Source organism: Tursiops truncatus, chromosome 8 (assembly GCF_011762595.2).
Source record: "Tursiops truncatus isolate mTurTru1 chromosome 8, mTurTru1.mat.Y, whole genome shotgun sequence".
NCBI lineage: Eukaryota > Metazoa > Chordata > Mammalia > Artiodactyla > Delphinidae > Tursiops > Tursiops truncatus.
The window spans coordinates 99775598-99795574 of NC_047041.1; the positions used below are offsets into that span (position 1 = coordinate 99775598).

At 38.4% G+C, this 19977-nt stretch overlaps 1 protein-coding gene across 1 annotated transcript in view; it reads left to right on the top strand.

Moving 5' to 3' along the window:
• The first annotated feature begins 9427 nt into the window (after positions 1 to 9427).
• LOC101325315 (organic anion transporter 7) overlaps positions 9428 to 19977 on the top strand; it is a 33107-nt gene continuing 22557 nt past the window's right edge. Inside the window, exons 1-2 of the mRNA XM_033861677.2 lie at positions 9428 to 9829; positions 10484 to 10587. Coding sequence (XP_033717568.1) covers positions 9428 to 9829; positions 10484 to 10587 — 506 coding nt within the window. The remainder of the gene's footprint in view (positions 9830 to 10483; positions 10588 to 19977) is intronic.

The window sequence follows — 19977 nt, forward strand, 5'->3', positions numbered from 1 at the left end:
ACAAGTTCATATAATCTTCAACCATAGAGAATATAATTCCTCCTTTCCAGTATGGATACATTTTACTTCTTTTTCTCTCCTGGTAGCTCTGAGTAGGAATTCCAGGGTTATGTTGATAGGAGAGGTGTGAGTGGGCACACTTTTTTCCCCTGAACATAGAGGGAAATATTTCAAAGTGTCACTACTGTGTGTGATGTTACCTGAAGACCTGTTGTATATCATCTTTATTATGTTCAGGTACGTTCCTTCTATACCCAGTTAATTGGGCACTTATATTTTTATCACAAATATGTAGACATTAACAACACACTCGTGAACAAACATTCCACTGAAGAGGAAACTGAAAGAGGGTTTTAAAAATATCTGAGACAAACAAAAACAAAATCACAGCACACCATAATTTCTGAGATGTGGCAAGATACTAGTAAAAGTGAATTTTATATTAACAAATGTCTATGTTAGAAAGAAAAAAGATCTTAAATAAACAATCTAACTTTATACCTCAAAGAAGTAGAAAAAAGAACAAACTAAGCCCAAAGTTAGTAGAAGGAAGTTAACAGTCAATATTACAGCAGCATTAAATGCACCAATATTCAAATTATAGGGGTCCCAGAAGAAGAAGAGAAAAAGAAAGGGACTCAGAAAATATTTGAAGAGATTATAGTTGAAAACTTCCCTAATAGGAAATAGTTAATCAAGTCCAGGAAGCACAGAGAGTCCCATACAGGATAAATCCAAGGAGAAACACGCCAAGACACATATTAATCAAACTATCAAAAATTATATACAAAGAAAAAATATTTAAAGCAGCAAGAGAAAAATAACAAATAACACACTAGGGAATCCCCATAAGCTTAACAGCTGATCTTTCAGCAGAAACTCTGCAAGCCAGAAAGGAGTGGCAGGACATATTTAAAGTGATGAAGGAGAAAAACCTACAGCCAAGATTACTCTACCCAGCAAGTATCTCATTCAGATTTGACAGAGAAATTAAAACCTTTAGAAACAAGCAAAAGCTAAGAGAACTCAGCACCACCAAACCAGCTTTACAAAAAATGCTAAAGGAACTTCTCTAGGCAGGAAACACAGAGAAAGAAAAGACCTACAATAACAAACCCAAAACAAATAAGAAAATGGTAATAAGAACATACACATCGATAATTAGCTTAAATGTAAAAGGATTAAATGCTCCAACCAAAAGACATAGACTGGCTGAATGGATACAAAAACAAGACCTGTATATACGCTGTCTACAAGAGACCCACTTCAGACCTAGGGACACATACAGACTGAAAGCGAGGGGAGGGAAAAAGATATTCCATGCAAATGGAAATCAAAAGAAAGCTGGAGCAGCAATTCTCATATCAGACAAAATAGACTTGAAAACAAAGACTACTACACGTGACAAAGGACACTACATAATGATCAAGGGATCAAACCAAGAAGAAGATATAACAATTGTAAATATTTATGCACCCAACATAGAAGCACCTCAATACCTAAGACAAATACTAGCAGCCAGAAAAGGGGAAATCGACAGTAACACCATGATAGTAGGGGACTTTAACACCCCACTTTCAACAATGGACAGATCATCCAAAATGAAAATAAATAAAGAAACACAAGCTTTAAATGGTACATTAAACAAGATGGACTTAATTCATATTTATAGGACATTCCATCCAAAAACAACAGAATACACATTCTTCTCAAGTGCACATGGAACATTCTCCAGGATAAATCATATCTTGGGTCACAAAATCAGGCATGGTAAATTTAAGAAAATTGAAATCATATCAAGTATCTTTTCTGACCACAACGCTATGAGACTAGATATCAATTACAGGAAAAAAAATCTGTAAAAAATACAAACACATGGAGGCTAAACAATACACTACTTAATAACCAAGAGATCACTGAAGAAATCAAAGAGGAAATCAAAAAATACCTAGAAACAAATGACAATAAAACACGATGAGCCAAAACCTATGGGATGCAGCAAAAGCAGTTCTAAGCGGGAAGTTTATAGCAACACAATCGTACCTTAAGAAACAGAAACATCTCAGATAAACAACCTAACTTTACATCTAAGCAATTAAAGAAAGAATAAATAAACCCCAAAGTTAGCAGAAGAAAAGAAATCATAAAGATCAGATCAGAAATAAATGAAAAAGAAATGAAGGAAACGATAGCAATGATCAATAAAACTAAAAGCTGGTTCTTTGAGAAGATAAACAAAATTGATAAACCATTAGCCAGACTCATCAAGAAAAAAAAGAAGACTGAAATCAACAGAATTAGAAAGGAAAAAGGAGAAGTAACAACTGAAACAGCAGAAATACAAAGGATCATGAGAGATTACTGCAAGCAACTATTTGCCAATAAAATGGACAACCTGGAAGAAATGGACAAATTCTTAGAAAAGCACAATCTTCAACACTGAACCAGGAAGAAATAGAAAATATAAACAGACCAATCACAAGCACTGAAATTGAGATTGTGATTAAATATCTTCCAACAAACAAAAGCCCAGGACCAGATGGCTTCACAGGCGAATTCTACCAAACATTTAGAGAAGAGCTAACACCTATCCTTCTCAAACTCTTCCAAAATATAGCAGAGGGAGGAACACTACGAAACTCATTCTATGAGACCACCATCACCCTGATACCAAAACCAGACAAAGATGGCACAAAGAAAGAAAACTATAGGCCAATATCACTGATGAACATAGATGCAAAAATCTTCAACGAAATACTAGCAAACAGAATCCAACAGCACATTAAAAGGATCATACACCATGATCAAGTGGGATTTATCCCAGGAATGCAAGGATTCTTCATTATACACAAATCAATCAATGTGATACATCATATTAAAAAACTGAAGGATAAACAGCATATGATCATCTCAGTAGAGGCAGGAAAAGTTTTCAACAAAATTCAACACCAACTTATGATAAAAACCCTCCAGAAAGTAGGCATAGAGGGAACTTACCTCAACATAATAAAGGCCATATATGACAAATCCACAGCCAACATCATTCTCAATGGTGAAAAACTGAAACCATTTCCACTAAGGTCAGGAACAAGACAAGGTTGCCCACTCTCACCACTATTATTCAACATAGTTTTGGAAGTTTTAGCCACAGCAATCAGAGAGGAAAAAGAAATAAAAGGAACCCAAATCGGAAAAGAAGAAGTAAAGCTGTCATTGTTTGCAGATGACATGACACTATACATAGAGAATCCTAAAGATGCTAGCAGAAAACTACTAGAGCTAATCAATGAATTTGATAAAGTTGCAGGAAACAAAATGAATGCACAGAAATCTCTTGCATTCCTATACACTAATTATGGAAAATCTGAAAAAGAAATTAAGGAAACACTCCCATTTACCATTGCAACAAAAAGAATAAAATACCTAGGAATAAACCAACTTAAGGAGACAAAAGACCTGTATGCAGAAAACTACAAGATGCTGATGAAAAAAATTAAAGATGATACAAACAGATGGAGAGATATACCATGTGCTTGGATTGGAGGAATCAACATTGTGAAAATGACTCTGCTACCCAAAGCAATCTACAGATTCAATGCAATCCCTATCAAACTACCAATGGCATTTTTCACAGAACTAGAATAAAAAATTTCACAATTTGTATGGAAACACAAAAGACCCTGAATAGCCAAAGCAATCTTAAGAAAGAATAACGGAGCTGGAGGAATCAGACTCCCTGACTTCAGACTATACTACAAAGCTACAGAAATCAAGAAAGTGTGGTACTGGCACAAAAACAGAAATATAGATCATTGGAACAGGATAGAGAACCCAAAGATAAACTCATGCACATATGGTCACCTTATTTTTAATAAAGGAGGAAAGAATATACAATGGAGAAAAGACATCCTCTTCAATAAGTGGTGCTGGGAAAACTGGACAGCTACACGTAAAAGAATAAAATTAGAACATTCCCTAACACCATACACAAAAATAAACTCAAAATGGATTAAAGACCTAAATGTAAGGCCAGACACTATGAAACTCTTAGAGGAAAACATAGGCAGCACACTCTATGACATAAATCACACAAGATCCTTTTTGACCCACTTCTTAGAGAAATAGAAATAAAAACAAACAAACAAACAAAAACAAATGTGACCGAATGATACTTAAAAGCTTTTGGACAGCAAAGGAAAATATAAACAAGAGGAAAAGGCAACCGTCAGAATGGGAGAAAATATTTGCAAATGAAGCAACTGACAAAGGATTAATCTCCAGAATTTACAAGCAGCTCATGCAGTTCAATATCAAAAAAACAAAAACCCAATCCAAAAATGGGCAGAATACCTACATACACATTTCTCCAAAGGAGATATACAGATGGCCCAGAAACACATGAAAGAATGCTCAACATCATTAATCATTAGAGAAATGCAAATCAAAACTACAATGACATATCACCTCACACTGGTGAAAATGGCCATCATCAAAAAATCTACAAACAATAAATGCTGGAGAGGGTGTGGAGAAAAGGGAACCCTCTTGCACTGTTAGTGGGAATGTAAATTGATACCCCCACTATATACAACAGTATGGAGGTTCCTTAAAAAGCTAAAAATAGAACTAGCATACGACCCAGCAGCCCCCCTACTGGGCATATACCCTGAGAAAACAATAATTCAAAAAGAGTCAATTACCACAATGTTCATTGCAGCTCTATTTACAGTAGCCAGGACATGGAAGCAACCAAAGTGTCCATCAACAGATGAATGGATAAAGAAGGTGTGGCACATATATACAATGGAATATTACTCAGCCATAAAAAGAAACGAAATTGAGTTATTTGTAGTGAGGTGGATGGACCTAGAGTCTGTCATACAGTGTGCACTAAGTCAGAAAGAGAAAAACAAATACCGTATGCTAACACATATAAATGGAATGTAGAAAAAGAAAAAGAAAAAAAAGGTCAGAAGAACCTAGGGGCAAGATGGGAATAAAGACACAGACCTACTAGAGAATGGACTTGAGGATACAGGGAGGGGAAGGTAAGATGGAACAAAGTGAGAGAGTGGCATAGACATATATACACTACCAAATGTAAAATAAGTAGCTAGTGGGAAGCAGCCACATAGCACAGGGAGATCAGCTTGGTGCTTTGTGACCACCTTGAGGGGTGGGATAGGGAGGGTGGGAGGGAGGGAGATGCAAGAGGGAAGAGATATGGGGACACTTGTATATGTATAACTGATTTTGTTATAAAGCAGAAACCAACACACCATTGTAAAGCAGTTATATTCCAATAAAGATGTTTTTAAAAAAAAGAATATAAGGGAAGAAAAGGAATGAAGACGCAGACATAGAGAATGGACTTGAGGACATGAGGAGAGGGAAGGGTAAGCTGGGACAATGTGAGAGAGTGGCATGGACATATGTACCCTACCAAATGTAAAATAGATAGCTAGTGGGAAGCAGCTGCAATGCACAGGGAGATCAGCTCAGTGCTTTGTGACCACCTAGACGGGTGAGATAAGGATGGTGGGAGGGAGAGGCAAGAAGGAGGAGATTTGTGGATATATGTATACATAAAGCTGATTCACTTTGTTATACAGCAGAAACTAACACACCATTGTAAAGCAATTATACTCCAATAAAGTTGTTTAAAAAAAAAGACTGTTACAAGAGACAAAGAAGGACAGTACATAATGATCAAGGCATCAGTCCAAGAATAAGTTATGACAATTGTAAATATATATGCACCCAACATAGGAGCAAGTCAATATATAAGGCAAATGCCACAGCAATCAGAGAAGAAAAAGAAATAAAAGGAATCCACATTGGAAAGAAAGCATTAAAACTGTCAGTGTTTACAGATGACATGAAACTATACATAGAACATCCTAAAGGTGCTACCAGAAAACTACTAGAGGTCATCAATGAATTCAGTAAATTTGCAGGATACAAAATTAATACAGAGAAATCTCTTGCATTCGTATACACTAACAATGAAAGATCAGAAAGAGAAATGAAGGAAACAATCCCATTTACCATTGCATCAAAAAGAATAAAATACCTAGAAATAAACCTAATTAAGGAGGCAAAATACCTGTACTCTGAAAACTGTAAGTCGCTGATGAAAGAAATTGAAGATGACATAAACAGATGGAAAGATATATGAAAGTTCTTGTACTGGAAGAATGAATATTGTCAAAATGACTATACTACCCAAGGCAATCTACAGACTCAATGCAATCCCTGTCAAATTACCAATAGTATTTTTCACAGAACTAGAACAAAAAAATCTTAAAATTTGTATGGATACACGAAAGACCACCAATAGCCAAAGCAATCTTGAGAAAGAAAAACGGAGCTGGAAGAATCAGGTTCCCAGACTTCAGACTACACTACAAATGTACAATAATCAAAACAGTATGGTACTGGCACAAAAACAGAAATAGAGATCAAGGGAACAGGATAGAAAGCCCAGAAGTAAACCTACGCACCTATAGTCAATAAATCTATGACAAAGGAATCAAGAATATACAATGAAGAAAAGATAGTCTCTTCAATAAGTGGTGTTTGGAAAACTGGACAGCTCCATGTAAAAAAATGAAATTAGAACGTTCTCTAACACCTTACACAAAAATAAACTCAAAATGGATTAAAGTCCTAAATGTAAGATCAGATACAATAAAACTCCTAGAAGAAAACATAGAACACTCTTTGACATAAATCACAGCAATATTTTTTGGAGCCACCTCCTAGAGTAATGAAAATAAAAACAAAAATAAACAAATGGGATCTAATTAAACTGAAAAGCTTTTGCACAGCGAAGGAAACCATAAAAACAAACAAACAAAAAAACCCGAAAAGACAACTCACAGAATGGAAGAAAATATTTGCAAATGAAGCAACCAACAAGAGATTAATCTCCAAAATATACAAACAGCTCATGTGGCTCAATATCAAAAAAGCAAACAGGGCTTCCCTGGTGGCGCAGTGGTTGAGAGTCCGCCTGCCGATGCCGGGGACACGGTTTCGTGCTCCGGTCCGGGAAGATCCCCCATGCTGCGGAGTGACTGGGCCCGTGAGCCATGGCCGCTGAGCCTGTGCGTCCGGAGCCTGTACTCCGCAATGGGAGAGGCCACAACAGTGAGAGGCCCGTGTACAGCAAAAAAAAAAAAAAAAGCAAACAACCCAATCAAAAAGTTGGCAAAAGATCTAAATAGACATTTCTCCAAAGAAGACATACAGATGGCCAAAAACACATGAAAAGATATACAACATCACTAATTATTAGATAAATGCAAACTACAATGAGATTTACAATAGCCAGGACATGGAAGCAACCTAAATGTCCATCAACAGAGGAATGGATAAAGAAGATGTAGTACAGGGCTTCCCTGGTGGCGCAGTGGTTCAGAGTACGCCTGCTGATGCAGGGGACACGTGTTCGTGCTCCGGTCCGGGAGGATCCCACATGCCGCGGAGCGGCTAGGCCTGTGAGCCATGGCCGCTGAGCCTGCGCGTCCGGAGCCTGTGCTCCGCAGTGGGAGAGGCCACAACAGTGAGAGGCCCGCATAACGCAAAGAAAAAAAAAAAAAAAAAGAAGATGTAGTACATATATACGGTGGAATATTACTCAGCTGTAAGAAAGAATGAAATAATGCCATTTGCAGCAACATGGATGTACCTGGAGATTATCATACTAAGTCAGAAAGAGAAAGACAAATATATCTCTTATATGCAGAATCTTTTAAAAAAAATGATACAAATGAACTTATTTACAAAACAGAAACAGTTTCACAGGAAAGGTGGGGGGAGGGATAAATTGGGAATTTGGGATTGACATTTACGGACTGCTATATTTAAAATAGATAACCAACAAGGACCTACTGTATAGCACAGGGAACTTTGCCCAGTATTCTGTAATAACCTAAATGGGAAAAGAATTTGAAAAAGGATAGATACGTGTATATGTATAACTGAATCACTTTACTGTACACCTGAAACTAACACAACATTGTTAATCCACTATACTCCAATATAAAGTAAAAATTAAATATATAGGTAGAAAAATAATAAAGTCAAATTAATTGCCAAAAATAGAATTAATTAGTCATAAAAAGGAATGAAAGCATGGCATATGTTACAACATAGATGAAACTTGAAAACATTATGTTAAGTGAAAAAAAAAAACAGAAAGAAGCCAGATACAAAGGCCTACATATTTTATAACGTGATTTCTATGAAATACATAAATTAGGCAATTCCATAGCGACAGATGTAGATTAGTGGTTGCTAAGAGTTAGGGGTAAAGTGGGGAATGGGGTGTGACTCCTCGTGGGTACAGGTTTCTTTTGTGGTGACAAAAATGTTCTGTAATGAGAGCGTAGTCATGGATGCACAACTGTGAACAAATAAAATTGATGTAAGTGTATATTTTAAAGAGAATTACGTGTTATATGAATTATACCACAATAAGGCTTCAAAAAAATTTTAATGGAAAATTTAGTGCTAACAAAGGTGACAGTTTTCCTATATTGCTCTTCAGTTCTTCCATAGCACATTGTGCGTTTGCCATACATATGTTTTATAATATCAGATTGTAGTTATTTACATACCTCTCCCTTACTCACCATAGCCTTACACTTAAAGACCTTGCCTAACACAATGCTGTATTCCTAGAACAGAGCAGGTCCTCACAAATGTTATCCGAATGAATCTATAAGCCTGTAAAAAATAAACTTCTCTATGCACTGACTTAGCCCTCTGCCCTCCATCACTACCCACCCTGACCCCATTTTGAGTAATTTATTTTCAATGTGAAATCATGGTTTGATTTGACTTTCAGCAGAATAATGTCATTTACCAAAAGAAAAATATTGTATCATATTTCACTTGCTTTAAATGAACTCAGGACTATTTTCATTAACTCTTTTAATCAAAAGTCAGTACTAAAAAGCAAAGCACTTACTTTCAGTACTTTTCACAGAAAAACAAAACACGTTTCACTTTCGAGTCTGACAAATGACATGTTCTGAAAGGGACTGCAAACCATGTAGCAGGTTTATTTTATTTTATTTACAGATGTGTAGCTCAAAGTCCAGTGTCACTTTGGGACACTGCTGATAAAAAGAATTTTCACAAAGTAGACCTTTAAACAGTTTTGTCAATTGCTGGAAGCATCTCAGCAAAATATTTCTCTGTGACTTTAAAGAAGACAGTTACCGACCAGATCCCCAAACAAGCTGGAGAAATAGCTTCCATGGCCTTGCTGTGAAGGTGAGACAGGGCCCATCGAGCTAATACTGAGATCAGGATCAATACACACTTAGTGTGTGACATAGTGAAAGGAAACTTTTTCTCCCTTTGAACTTCTCTAAATAGTCATTTTGCCTCCCCTTGGGGCTCACTGCTCAGCTCAATGGCCTTTCAGGACCTCCTGGATCAAGTTGGAGGCCTGGGGAGATTCCAGATCCTTCAGATGGTTTTCCTTTGTATCTCCAGCCTCATAGTGTACCCTCATATTCTATTGGAGAACTTCACTGCAGCTGTTCCTGGTCATCGCTGCTGGGTTCACATCCTTGACAATGACACTGACTCTGCTAATGGCACTGGGACCCTCAGCGAAGACACCCTCCTGAGAATCTCCATCCCACTGGACTCAAACCTGAGGCCAGAGAAGTGTCGTCGCTTCCTCCTCCCCCAGTGGCAGCTCCTTCACCTGAACGGGACCTTCCCCAACATGAGTGATCTGGACACAGAACCCTGTGTGGATGGCTGGGTGTATGACCAAAGCTCCTTCTCCTCCACTGTCGTGACTGAGGTAAGAGGCCCCATTTACATCTTATGAGTGCATGGTCTGGGTGTTTAAGGGTAACAGAGTAATGAACGAGCTTCTAGAATTTTTAGTCACTATTAGGTGCTCATTCTTCATTCTTTCAGCAAATATTAATTACTTCTTTACTGAATGCCAGACACCTATATATTTCATGAGTCTAATGAACTCAAAAATAGATGTGACCTTGCTATTATATGGCTTTTATTATTTAAAAGACCAAAGGTTAAGCAAGTAATTTATGTGATGTGTTTAAAAGGTCAGTAATGCTCAGCCTGGCTTGAAAATTAGAAATATCAGGGATATTGATCAAAACCTCCAAGCGCTGTACCCCAGAGCAACCATATGAGAAGATCTGTAATGAAATTCTGGCCTCAGTAAATTTTTAAATCTCCTCAAATGATTGCACTGTGGCCATGTTTGAGGATCACTTATTATGGAATTAAAAAAGGCATAAATATAACCAACAGGTTTAAGCTGATACCTGAATGATAAAACTCAACTAAAGTAAAAAAGGAAGCTGGAGAGGAAAAAAGGGCTGAAACAAAGAAACGTGTAAATCATTTAAACTGTTTCAATCAGGTTTCCACTGAGGGGTCATAAGTTGTGGAGCTCTCCTTTGTTGGTTTCCTTCTCTTCCAGTGGGACCTGGTATGTGAATCTCAGTCACTAAAATCAATGGCCAAATTCTTATTCATGGCTGGAATGCTGGTGGGAAGCATCATATATGGCCATTTCTCAGACAGGTGAGTGTCTCTGGATCACAGCTCTCTTTACTCATGTATTTTCATGAACTCATAAATCATTCTTCCATTAAGCAACACTTATGATTACTGTAGCTTTGTAGTATAGTCTGAAGTCAGGGAGCCTGATTCCTCCAGCTCCATTTTTCGTTCTCAAGATTGCCTTGGCTATTCGGGGTCTTTTGCATTTCCATACAAATTGTGAAATTTTTTATTCTAGTTCTGTGAAAAATGCCAGTGGTAGTTTGATAGGGATTGCATTGAATCTGTAGATTGCTTTGGGTAGTAGAGTCATTTTCACAATGTTGATTTTTCCAATCCAAGAACATGGTATATCTCTCCATTTATTTGTATCATCTTTAATTTCTTTTATCAGTGTCTTATAATTTTCTGCATACAGGTCTTTTGTCTCCTTAGGTAGGTTTATTCCTAGGTATTTTATTCTTTTTGTTGCAATGGTAAGTGGGAGTGTTTTCTTAATTTCACTTTCAGATTTTTCATCATTAGTGTATAGGAATGCCAGAGATGTCTGTGCATTAATTTTGTATCCTGCAACTTTACCAAATTCATTGATTAGCTCTAGTAGTTTTCTGGTAGCATCTTTAGGATTCTCTACGTATAGTATCATATCAGTATGATACTGGCACAAAAAACAGAAATATAGATAAATGGAACAGGATAGAAAGCCCAGAGATAAACCAACACACCTATGGTCACCTTATCTTTGATAAAGGAGACAAGAATATACAGTGGAGAAAAAGACAGCCTCTTCAATAAGTGATGCTGGGAAAACTGGACTTTTACATACTGTAAAAGTATGAAATTAGAACACTCCCTAACACCAAATACAAAAATAAACTCAAAATGGATTAAAGCCCTAAATGTAAGGCCAGACACTATCAAACTCTTGGAGGAAAACATAGGCAGAACACTCTATGACATAAATCACAGCAAGATCCTTTTTGACCCACCTCCTAGAGAAATGGAAATAAAAACAAAAATAAACAAATGGGACCTAATGAAACTTCAAAGCTTTTGCACAGCAAAGGAAACCATAAACAAGACGAAAAGGCAACCCTCAGAATGGGAGAAAATATTTGCAAGTGAAGCAACTGACAAAGGATTAATCTACAAATTTTACAAGCAGCTCATGCAGCTCAATATCAAAAAAACAAACAATCCAAACCAAAAATGGGCAGAATACCTAAATAGACATTTCTCCAAAGAAGAGATACAGATTGCCAACAAACACATGAAAGGATGCTCAACATCATTAATCATTAGAGAAATGCAAATCAAAACTACAATGACACATCATCTCACACCAGTCAGAATGGCCATCATGAAAAATTCTAGAAACAATAAATGCTGGAGAGGGTGTGGAGAAAAGGGAACCCTCTTGCACTGTTGGTGGGAACGTAAATTGATACCCCCACTATGGAGAACAGTATGGTGGTTCCTTAAAAAACTAAAAATAGAACTACCATACGACCCAGCAATCCCACTACTGGGCATATACCCTGAGAAAACCATAGTTGAAAAAGAGTCATGTACCAAAATGTTCATTGCAGCTCCATTTACAATAGCCAGGACATGGAAGCAACCTAAGTGTCCATCATCGGATGAATGGATAAAGAAGATGTGGCACATATATACAATGGAATATTACTCAGGCATAAAAAGAAACAAAATTGAGTTATTTGTAGTGAGGTGGATGGACCTAGAGTCTGTCATACAAAGTGAAGTAAGTCAGAAAGAGAAAAACAAATACCATATGCTAACACATATATATGGAATCTAAGGGAAAAAAAGGTCATGAAGAACCTAGGGATAAGACGGGAATAAAGACACAGACTTACTAGAGAATGGACTTGAGGATACGGGGAGGGGGAAGGGTAAGCTGGGACGAAGTGAGAGAGTGGCATGGACATATATGCACTACCAAATGTAAAATAGATAGCTAGTGGGAAGCAGCCACATAGCACAGGGAGATCAGCTTGGTGCTTTGTGACCACCTAGAGGGGTGGGATAGGGAGGGTGGGAAGGAGGGAGATGCAAGAGGGAAGATATATGGGAACATATGTATAGGTATAACTGATTCACTTTGTTATAAAGCAGAAACTAACACACCATTGTAAAGCAATTGTACTCCAATAAAAATGTTAAAAAAAAAAACACTTATGGCAAATTACACTGCCCTGGGGCTTCCTTGCTCCCCAGGGATCTAGAAACACAAACAAATGGAGAATTACAGTCCATGTGGTGAGGGCTATTTTATCAGCTGTGAGCACTGTGTATGGGATACAGAAACAACATCTCCATCAGACATGGGAGCATTTTAGGATGAGGTTTAGAACAGAGGTGCCACAACATGTGGCTTATAAAGACGAGAAAGAGGTACCTATGGGAACAGGGAGGAAGATGTTTCACATCATGAGATTCAACCTGCTCAATGATACAATATGGAAAACAGTGTTGCATGCCTTAGCCAGGGGGCCGTGTTCAGTCCCTCTTAGCTGAATGCTTGTGGATTTTCAGAGCATGGTCATCATGTCCCTGTTTCTCAAGTGTGATGGGTAGACATTCCTAAGAAACCTGTGTTATACACAGCAAAGTGTCTTGGTGGTGTCTTCCAAGGACCTTGATTTTTATTTTTGCTGAAACATTACTTTAAAGGTAAATTTTTCAACCATGTAGGGAATTAATCTAATGACAACTTCTGTCACCATTTGTGGTATTAGAAATTGGAATACCCTGTGCCTGACCATACCACTTCTGAATTAGACAGCCAACCTTTGCCACCACCCAAGCCTGTCTCCTCTAAAGGGTATGGGGAATTAAGGTGCCCCTTACCACTACTAGCATAATGCCATCTGTTATCTCAGGTGAAAACTGTGAATTCTGAATTTATGACCTTATAAAAGGTACCTTATAAAAGTTTTCAGAGTCAGAATGTTCATTTCTAACAGTTCTATAACACAGAACTACTCATCTTGCAGAAATAAAAATAAAACAATATATCTATGCTGATTGATTTTTGAAAAAGCTTCCAAGACCATTCAATGCGTAAAATATGGCCCATTTAACAAATGGTGCTGTGACAATTGGATATCCACATGCAAAAGAATGTGAATAAACCTAAAACCATAATAAATTTTAACACAAAATGGATTAGCAACTTAAATATAAGATCTAAAACTATAAAACTCAGGAAAAAACAGGTGGAAATCTACATGACTTTGGGTTTGGCAATGTATTCTTAGATATAATATCAAAAGCCTGAGTAACAAAAGAAAATATATAGAGATAGGACTTCATCAAAATTTAAAACTTTTGCACATCAAAGGACATTATCAAGAAAGTGAAAAGATAACCTATCTGATGGGAGAAAATATTTGTAAATCATATATAAAGAATAGATAGGCAAATAGACCAATGGAATAGGGTTTAATATCTAGACTATACAAAGAACTCCAACTCAACAACAAAAAGACAAAATACTCAATTTTTAAATGGGCAAAGGACTTGAATATACATTTATTTTATGAAGTTATACAAGTAGTGCATAAGTACATAAAAAGATGCTCAACATGATGTCATTTAAAAAAATGCAAGTCAAAAACCACAATAAATGGGCTTCCCTGGTGGCGCAGTGGTTGAGAGTCCGCCTGCCGATGCAGGGGACACGGGTTCGTGCCCCGGTCTGGGAAGATCCCACATGCCACGGAGCGGCTGGGCCCGTGAGCCATGGCCGCTGAGCCTGCGCGTCCGGAGCCTGTGCTCCGCAACGGGAGAGGCCACAACAGTGAGAGGCCCGCGTACTGCAAAAAAAAAAAAACCCACAATAAAATGCCACTTCACACCTACTAGGATGGCTATAATTCAAAAAAAAAAAAGAAAATAACATGTATTCACAAAGATATAGAGAAATTAGAATCTTGTACATTACTGATGGGGAGGTAAAATGGTGCCACCACTATGACAAATACTTTGGGAGTTCTTCAAAAGCTAAATTTAGGGAAACCACACGACCCAGCATTCCACTGCTAGGTATAAAACAGAAAGAACTGAAAACAGGAACTCAAACAGATAGCTTATACAACAACGTCATTGCAGCATTATTCACAATAGCCAGAAAATGAAAACAACCCAAGTATCCATCAACAGATGGATAAAATGCCATATGTACATACAATGGAAATTGTTCAGCCATAAAGGAAATAAAGTTCTGAATCATACTAAAACCATGAAAACATGTAAAGTAAAATAAGAAAAGACAAGACAAATATTTATGATTCCACTTATATAAAATATGTAGAATAGGAAAATTCATAGAGAATAATGTAGAATATAGATACCAGAAGATGGGGAGAAAGAGGAATGGAGAGTTATTGCTTAATGGGTACAAAGTTTCTGTTGAGGATTTTGAAAAATTTTGGCAGTAGCTAGTGACGATGGTTGCACAACATTGTAAATGTAATTAATACCAGTGAGGGATCTATACAGTCAAAAGTGGTTAAAATAGCAAATCATATTTTATATATTATACTGAAATTAAAAAGAAACTTAATCAAGAGCATGAGAAGACAAACCACAGACTTGGAAAAAATACTTGCAAAAGACACCTGAAAAAGAATCGCTATCCAAAATATACAAAGAACGCTTAACAAAAGGAAAATGTACATTCCAATTTAAAAATGGTCAGAAAACTTGAAAGGCACCCCACCAAAGAAATTATACAGATGGTGAATAAGCATATGAAAAGATGCTCCACAACATATGTCATTAGGGAAATGCAAACTAAAACAATGATATACTACTGCACGCCTATTAGAATGGCAAAAAGCGAAACACTGACAACACCAAACGCTGACAGAGATGAGGAGCAACAGGAACTCTCTCTCATTCGTTGCTGATGGGAATGCAAAATGTTACAGCCACGTTTGAAGACATTTTGTCAGTTTCTTACAAAATTAAGCACACTCTTGGCAAATAATCTAACAATCAAGTTCCTTGGTACTTTCTCAAAGGACTTGAAAAGTTATGTCCACACAAAAACCTACCTGTAGTTGTTCATAGTAGCTTTATTCATAATTGCCAAAACTTGGAAGCAACCAACATGTCCTTTAGTAGATGAACGCATAAATAAATTGTGTTACATCAAACCACAGAATCTTACTCAATGCTAAAAGTAAATGCACTATCAAGCCATGACAAGACGTGGAGGAACCTTAGATATGTATCACAAAGTGAAAAAAGCTAATCTGAAAAGGCTACATATTGTGTGATTCTAACTATATAACGTTCTGGAAAAGTCAAAACTATGGAAACAGTAAAAGGATAAGTAGTTGGTAGGGGGGGAAATAAATGAATAAGCAGTGTACAGAGGTATTTTAGGACAGTGAAACTACTCTTTATGATACTGTAATGGTGGGCACATGTCATTATACGTTTGTCAAAACCCATAAAATGTACAACACCAAGAGTGTATCCTAATGTAAACTATGAACATTGGGGGATAATGACGTATAATTGTAGGTTCATCAATCGTATCAAATGGATCTTTGATATTTAAAATCCTTGTTGGTTAGTTCCAAAATTTGTCTCATCTCAGGAGAAGATTTGAAAGATTTCCATTCTCTTGGGAATGAGTTCCATTTTCTTGGTTCTTCACATATCAAGATATTTTGAATTATATCTTGAATATTATAAATATTAAGTTGTGAAGATTCTATTTTCCATTATTATTCATCAGTAATACTGATTCCTTCATTTTAGCAAGTAATTTTCATGCCTGAAATTAAACTAAAAACTGTTTCTTATGCAGCAGCTCTGACCTCAGTTTAGATCTTTGTCCTTAGTTGAACTTATTCTGCAGGTGTATGTTTCAGGGGCCATCTGGGGGATGTGTGGTAGACACAATTTTGGGATCCCCTCTTTACCACTTTCCCTTGCTGGAACCCCACTTTTCTCATTGTTCCCAGTTTCCCACCATCTGTGCCCTGATTCTCCAGATTGCAGGATGGCAGGTTTTTTTCATGCACCTCATTCACTTTACTGTAAGGACTGCACCTTATTCCGGGCTAAGAGCCATGGAAACAGGATGTTCTTTATATTGTTCTCCCTCTGCTCTTATCTGAGAGAGTATACACTCCCCATTACAGTCTATCTGCTTTTGTTCACTCTCACCTATGTTCCAGTAGCTCCTTTTTGTGTATGTACCTGCATTATATTTCTTTTCTGAGGGAATGGAGGGCAAATAGTAGGGTTTAAGGCCTTTATTCCTGGAACCAGAAATGTATGCATCAGAGGCTTTTAAGAGGAGTATTATAATAGAATATTTTAAACCTAATTCTTGAATCTCCATTAACTGAGAGAGCCAGAATCATGTTAGGGAAGACATTTTAAAAGTCTGTCAAAATAGGCCTTAGGAAAGATGGTGGGAATTTGAATTAGGAAGGTGTCCGCAGAAATGGTAACAAATAGCTGGATTTGGGTCATAATTTGAGGACAATGTGGTAGAACTTCCTGATGCTTTCAGATTTTTAAGGAGGTGATGGTGTGGCAGAGGGTCAAGGAAGATATCTATGTGTCCAGGCTGAGGAAATGGATGAATGCTGATACCATTTAGTGAGATGAAGGGAATGAGGCACATATAGAGGAGAAAGTCAAGACTGCTGTTCTGGGGGAGGTGGCCAAGATAATTGGAGTAGGAAGACCCTGAGCTCACTTCCTCCCTTGGACACACCAAAATTACAACTATTTACATAGCAACTATTGATAAGAAAGACCAGAATCTAGCAGGAAAAAAATCTTTTACAACTAAAGATATAAAGAAGGAACCAACCACAAAAAGACAGGGAGGAAGGGCAGAGATTCAGTATAGTCAATACCTATACCCCCAGGTGGGTGACCCACAAACAGGGAGGATAATTACAATTGCTGAGGTTCTCCCCAAGAAGCCAGGAGCCCAAACTTTACATTGATCTCCCCAGCCTTGGGGTCCTGCATCAGGAAGATGAGCCCCCAGAAGGTTTGGCTCTGAAGGCAAGCAGAGCTTAATTTCAGGGGAGCCAGAGGGTTGTGGGAAATAGAGACTCCACTATTAAAGGGCTCACACAAAATCTCACATGCTCTGCGATGCAGTGCAGAAAGAGAAATTTGAAAGGAGCCTGGGTCAGACCCACTTGCTGATCTTGGGGAGCCTCCCAGAGACGCAGGTAGTAACTGGAACTCACCCTGGGGACATAGACACTGGCATCAGCCATCTAGGGAGCTCATTCTACAATGTGGACACTGCTGCTGGCCAGTGCCATTTTGGAATCCTCCCTTTCCCAGAACCTGGCCCTGCTCACCAGCTTGTCAACACCAGTACTGAGATGCCTCAGGCCAAGCAACTAGCCATGTAGGGACACAGCCCCACCCACCAGCAAGAGAGCAGCCTTAAGATCCCCTGAGGCCACAGCCACCCCAGCACACATCCATTTCCACCAGAGGACCCAGGACCCAGCAACACACACCAGTGTGCCATCACTAGCCACAGGACACCCAGGGCCCTGCAACCAGAGAATCTGGAACCCACCAGATGGCCAGCTTCACCCACCAGATGGCCAGCACTAGCCCTGGGCCAGCCACACACATGGCAGTGGACAGGCATCAACTCCAGGACCCACTGGGCCCCAGCCCTGCCCACCAGCAGGCAAACTCCAGCCCCAGGACCATGGCAGCTCCACTGCTCACCATGTCAGGACCCAGCCCATTCACCAGCAGGCTAACACCAGCTCCAAGACACCTTGGACCCCTCAGCCAGCTGCCCCAGGATCCAGCCCCACTCACCAACAGGCCAGAAACAGCTTTAGAATAACCCAGACCTCACAGCCAGGTATGTCAGGAACTGACCCAAACGACGAGCAAGTCAACACTAGATCTGGAACACTGGTCAAAAAAGCAGCCACCCCAGAACACACCCACCAGAGGGTCAGCACTAGCCCTGGGACAATGCAGGACTCTGCATCAGCCTCCTTACAACAGAGCCCAGCCAACCAGCAGCCAGCAGCCTCTGCACAAGGCAGGGCCTGGCAACCAACTGGACTGGGGACCAGCAACTCCCATGAGACTGTGCACAGTAGGCATCCACAACAACAGAAGGACCCATGCAGCCCACATAGGGGGCACCTCTAGAGCATATAGCTCTGGTGACCAAAGGGAGTTGCACCGCTGGCATGGATAGGACAACTCCTACAAAAGGCCACTTCTTCAGGTCAGGAAACATAACCAACCTACCAAATACATAGAAATAAAAACAGCAAATTTTAAAGAGAGCTAGCACATATATATGGAATCTAAAAAAAATAAATGTTCTGAAGAACCTAGGGACAGGACAGGAATAAAGATGCAGACAAAGAGAATGGACTTCAGGACATGGGGAGGGAGAAGCTGGGATGAAGTGAGAGAGTGGCATGGACATATATTCACTACCAAATGTAAAATAGACAGCTAGTGGGAAGCAGCCGCATAGCACAGGGAGATCAGCTCAGTGCTTTGTGACCACCTAGAGGGGTGGGATAGGGAGGGTGGGAGGGACATGCAAGAGGGAGGAGATATGGGGATATAAGTATACATATAGCTGATTTACTTTGTTATACAGCAGAAACTGACACACAATTGTAAAGCAATTATACTCCAATAAAGATGTTAAAAAAAAACCCAGCAAATTAGGCAAAATGAGGAAACAGAGGAAAGACATTCCAAATGAAGGAACAAGATAGACCCCAGAAGAACTAAATGAAGTGGAGATAGCCAATCTACCCAATAAAGAATTCAAAGTAATGATCATAATGATGATCAAAGAAATTGAGAGAAGATTGGATGAACAGAATGAAAAGTAAGAAGCTTTTAACAAAGAGTTAGAAAATATAAAGAAGAACCAAACAGAGATGAAGAATTCAATAACTGAAATGAAAAATACACTAGAAGGAATCAGTAGAGTAAGTGATAAAGAGGAAAAAATCAGCAAACTGGAAGACAGAGTAGTGGAAATCACTAAAGCTGAACAAAAGAAAAAGAAAAAACAATAAAAAGAAATAAGTACAGTTTAAGAGACCTCTGGGACAACATCAAGTGGGCTAACATTCACATTATAAGGATCTCAAAAGGAGAAGAGAGAGAGAAAGGGGCAGAGAACATATGTGAAGACATAATAGCTGAAAACTTTCCTAACCTGGGAAAGAAAAGAGACAGCCTGGTCCAGGAAGTACAAAGAGTACAAAACTCAAAAAATAAGAAACAAGAAAACTGTGAAAGAAAAAATCTCATTGGTTAAGGCATATATACAGTAAAGGTAGTAAATGAACCAGGTATAAAGCTAAAGGTTAAAAGAAAATTAGTTAAATC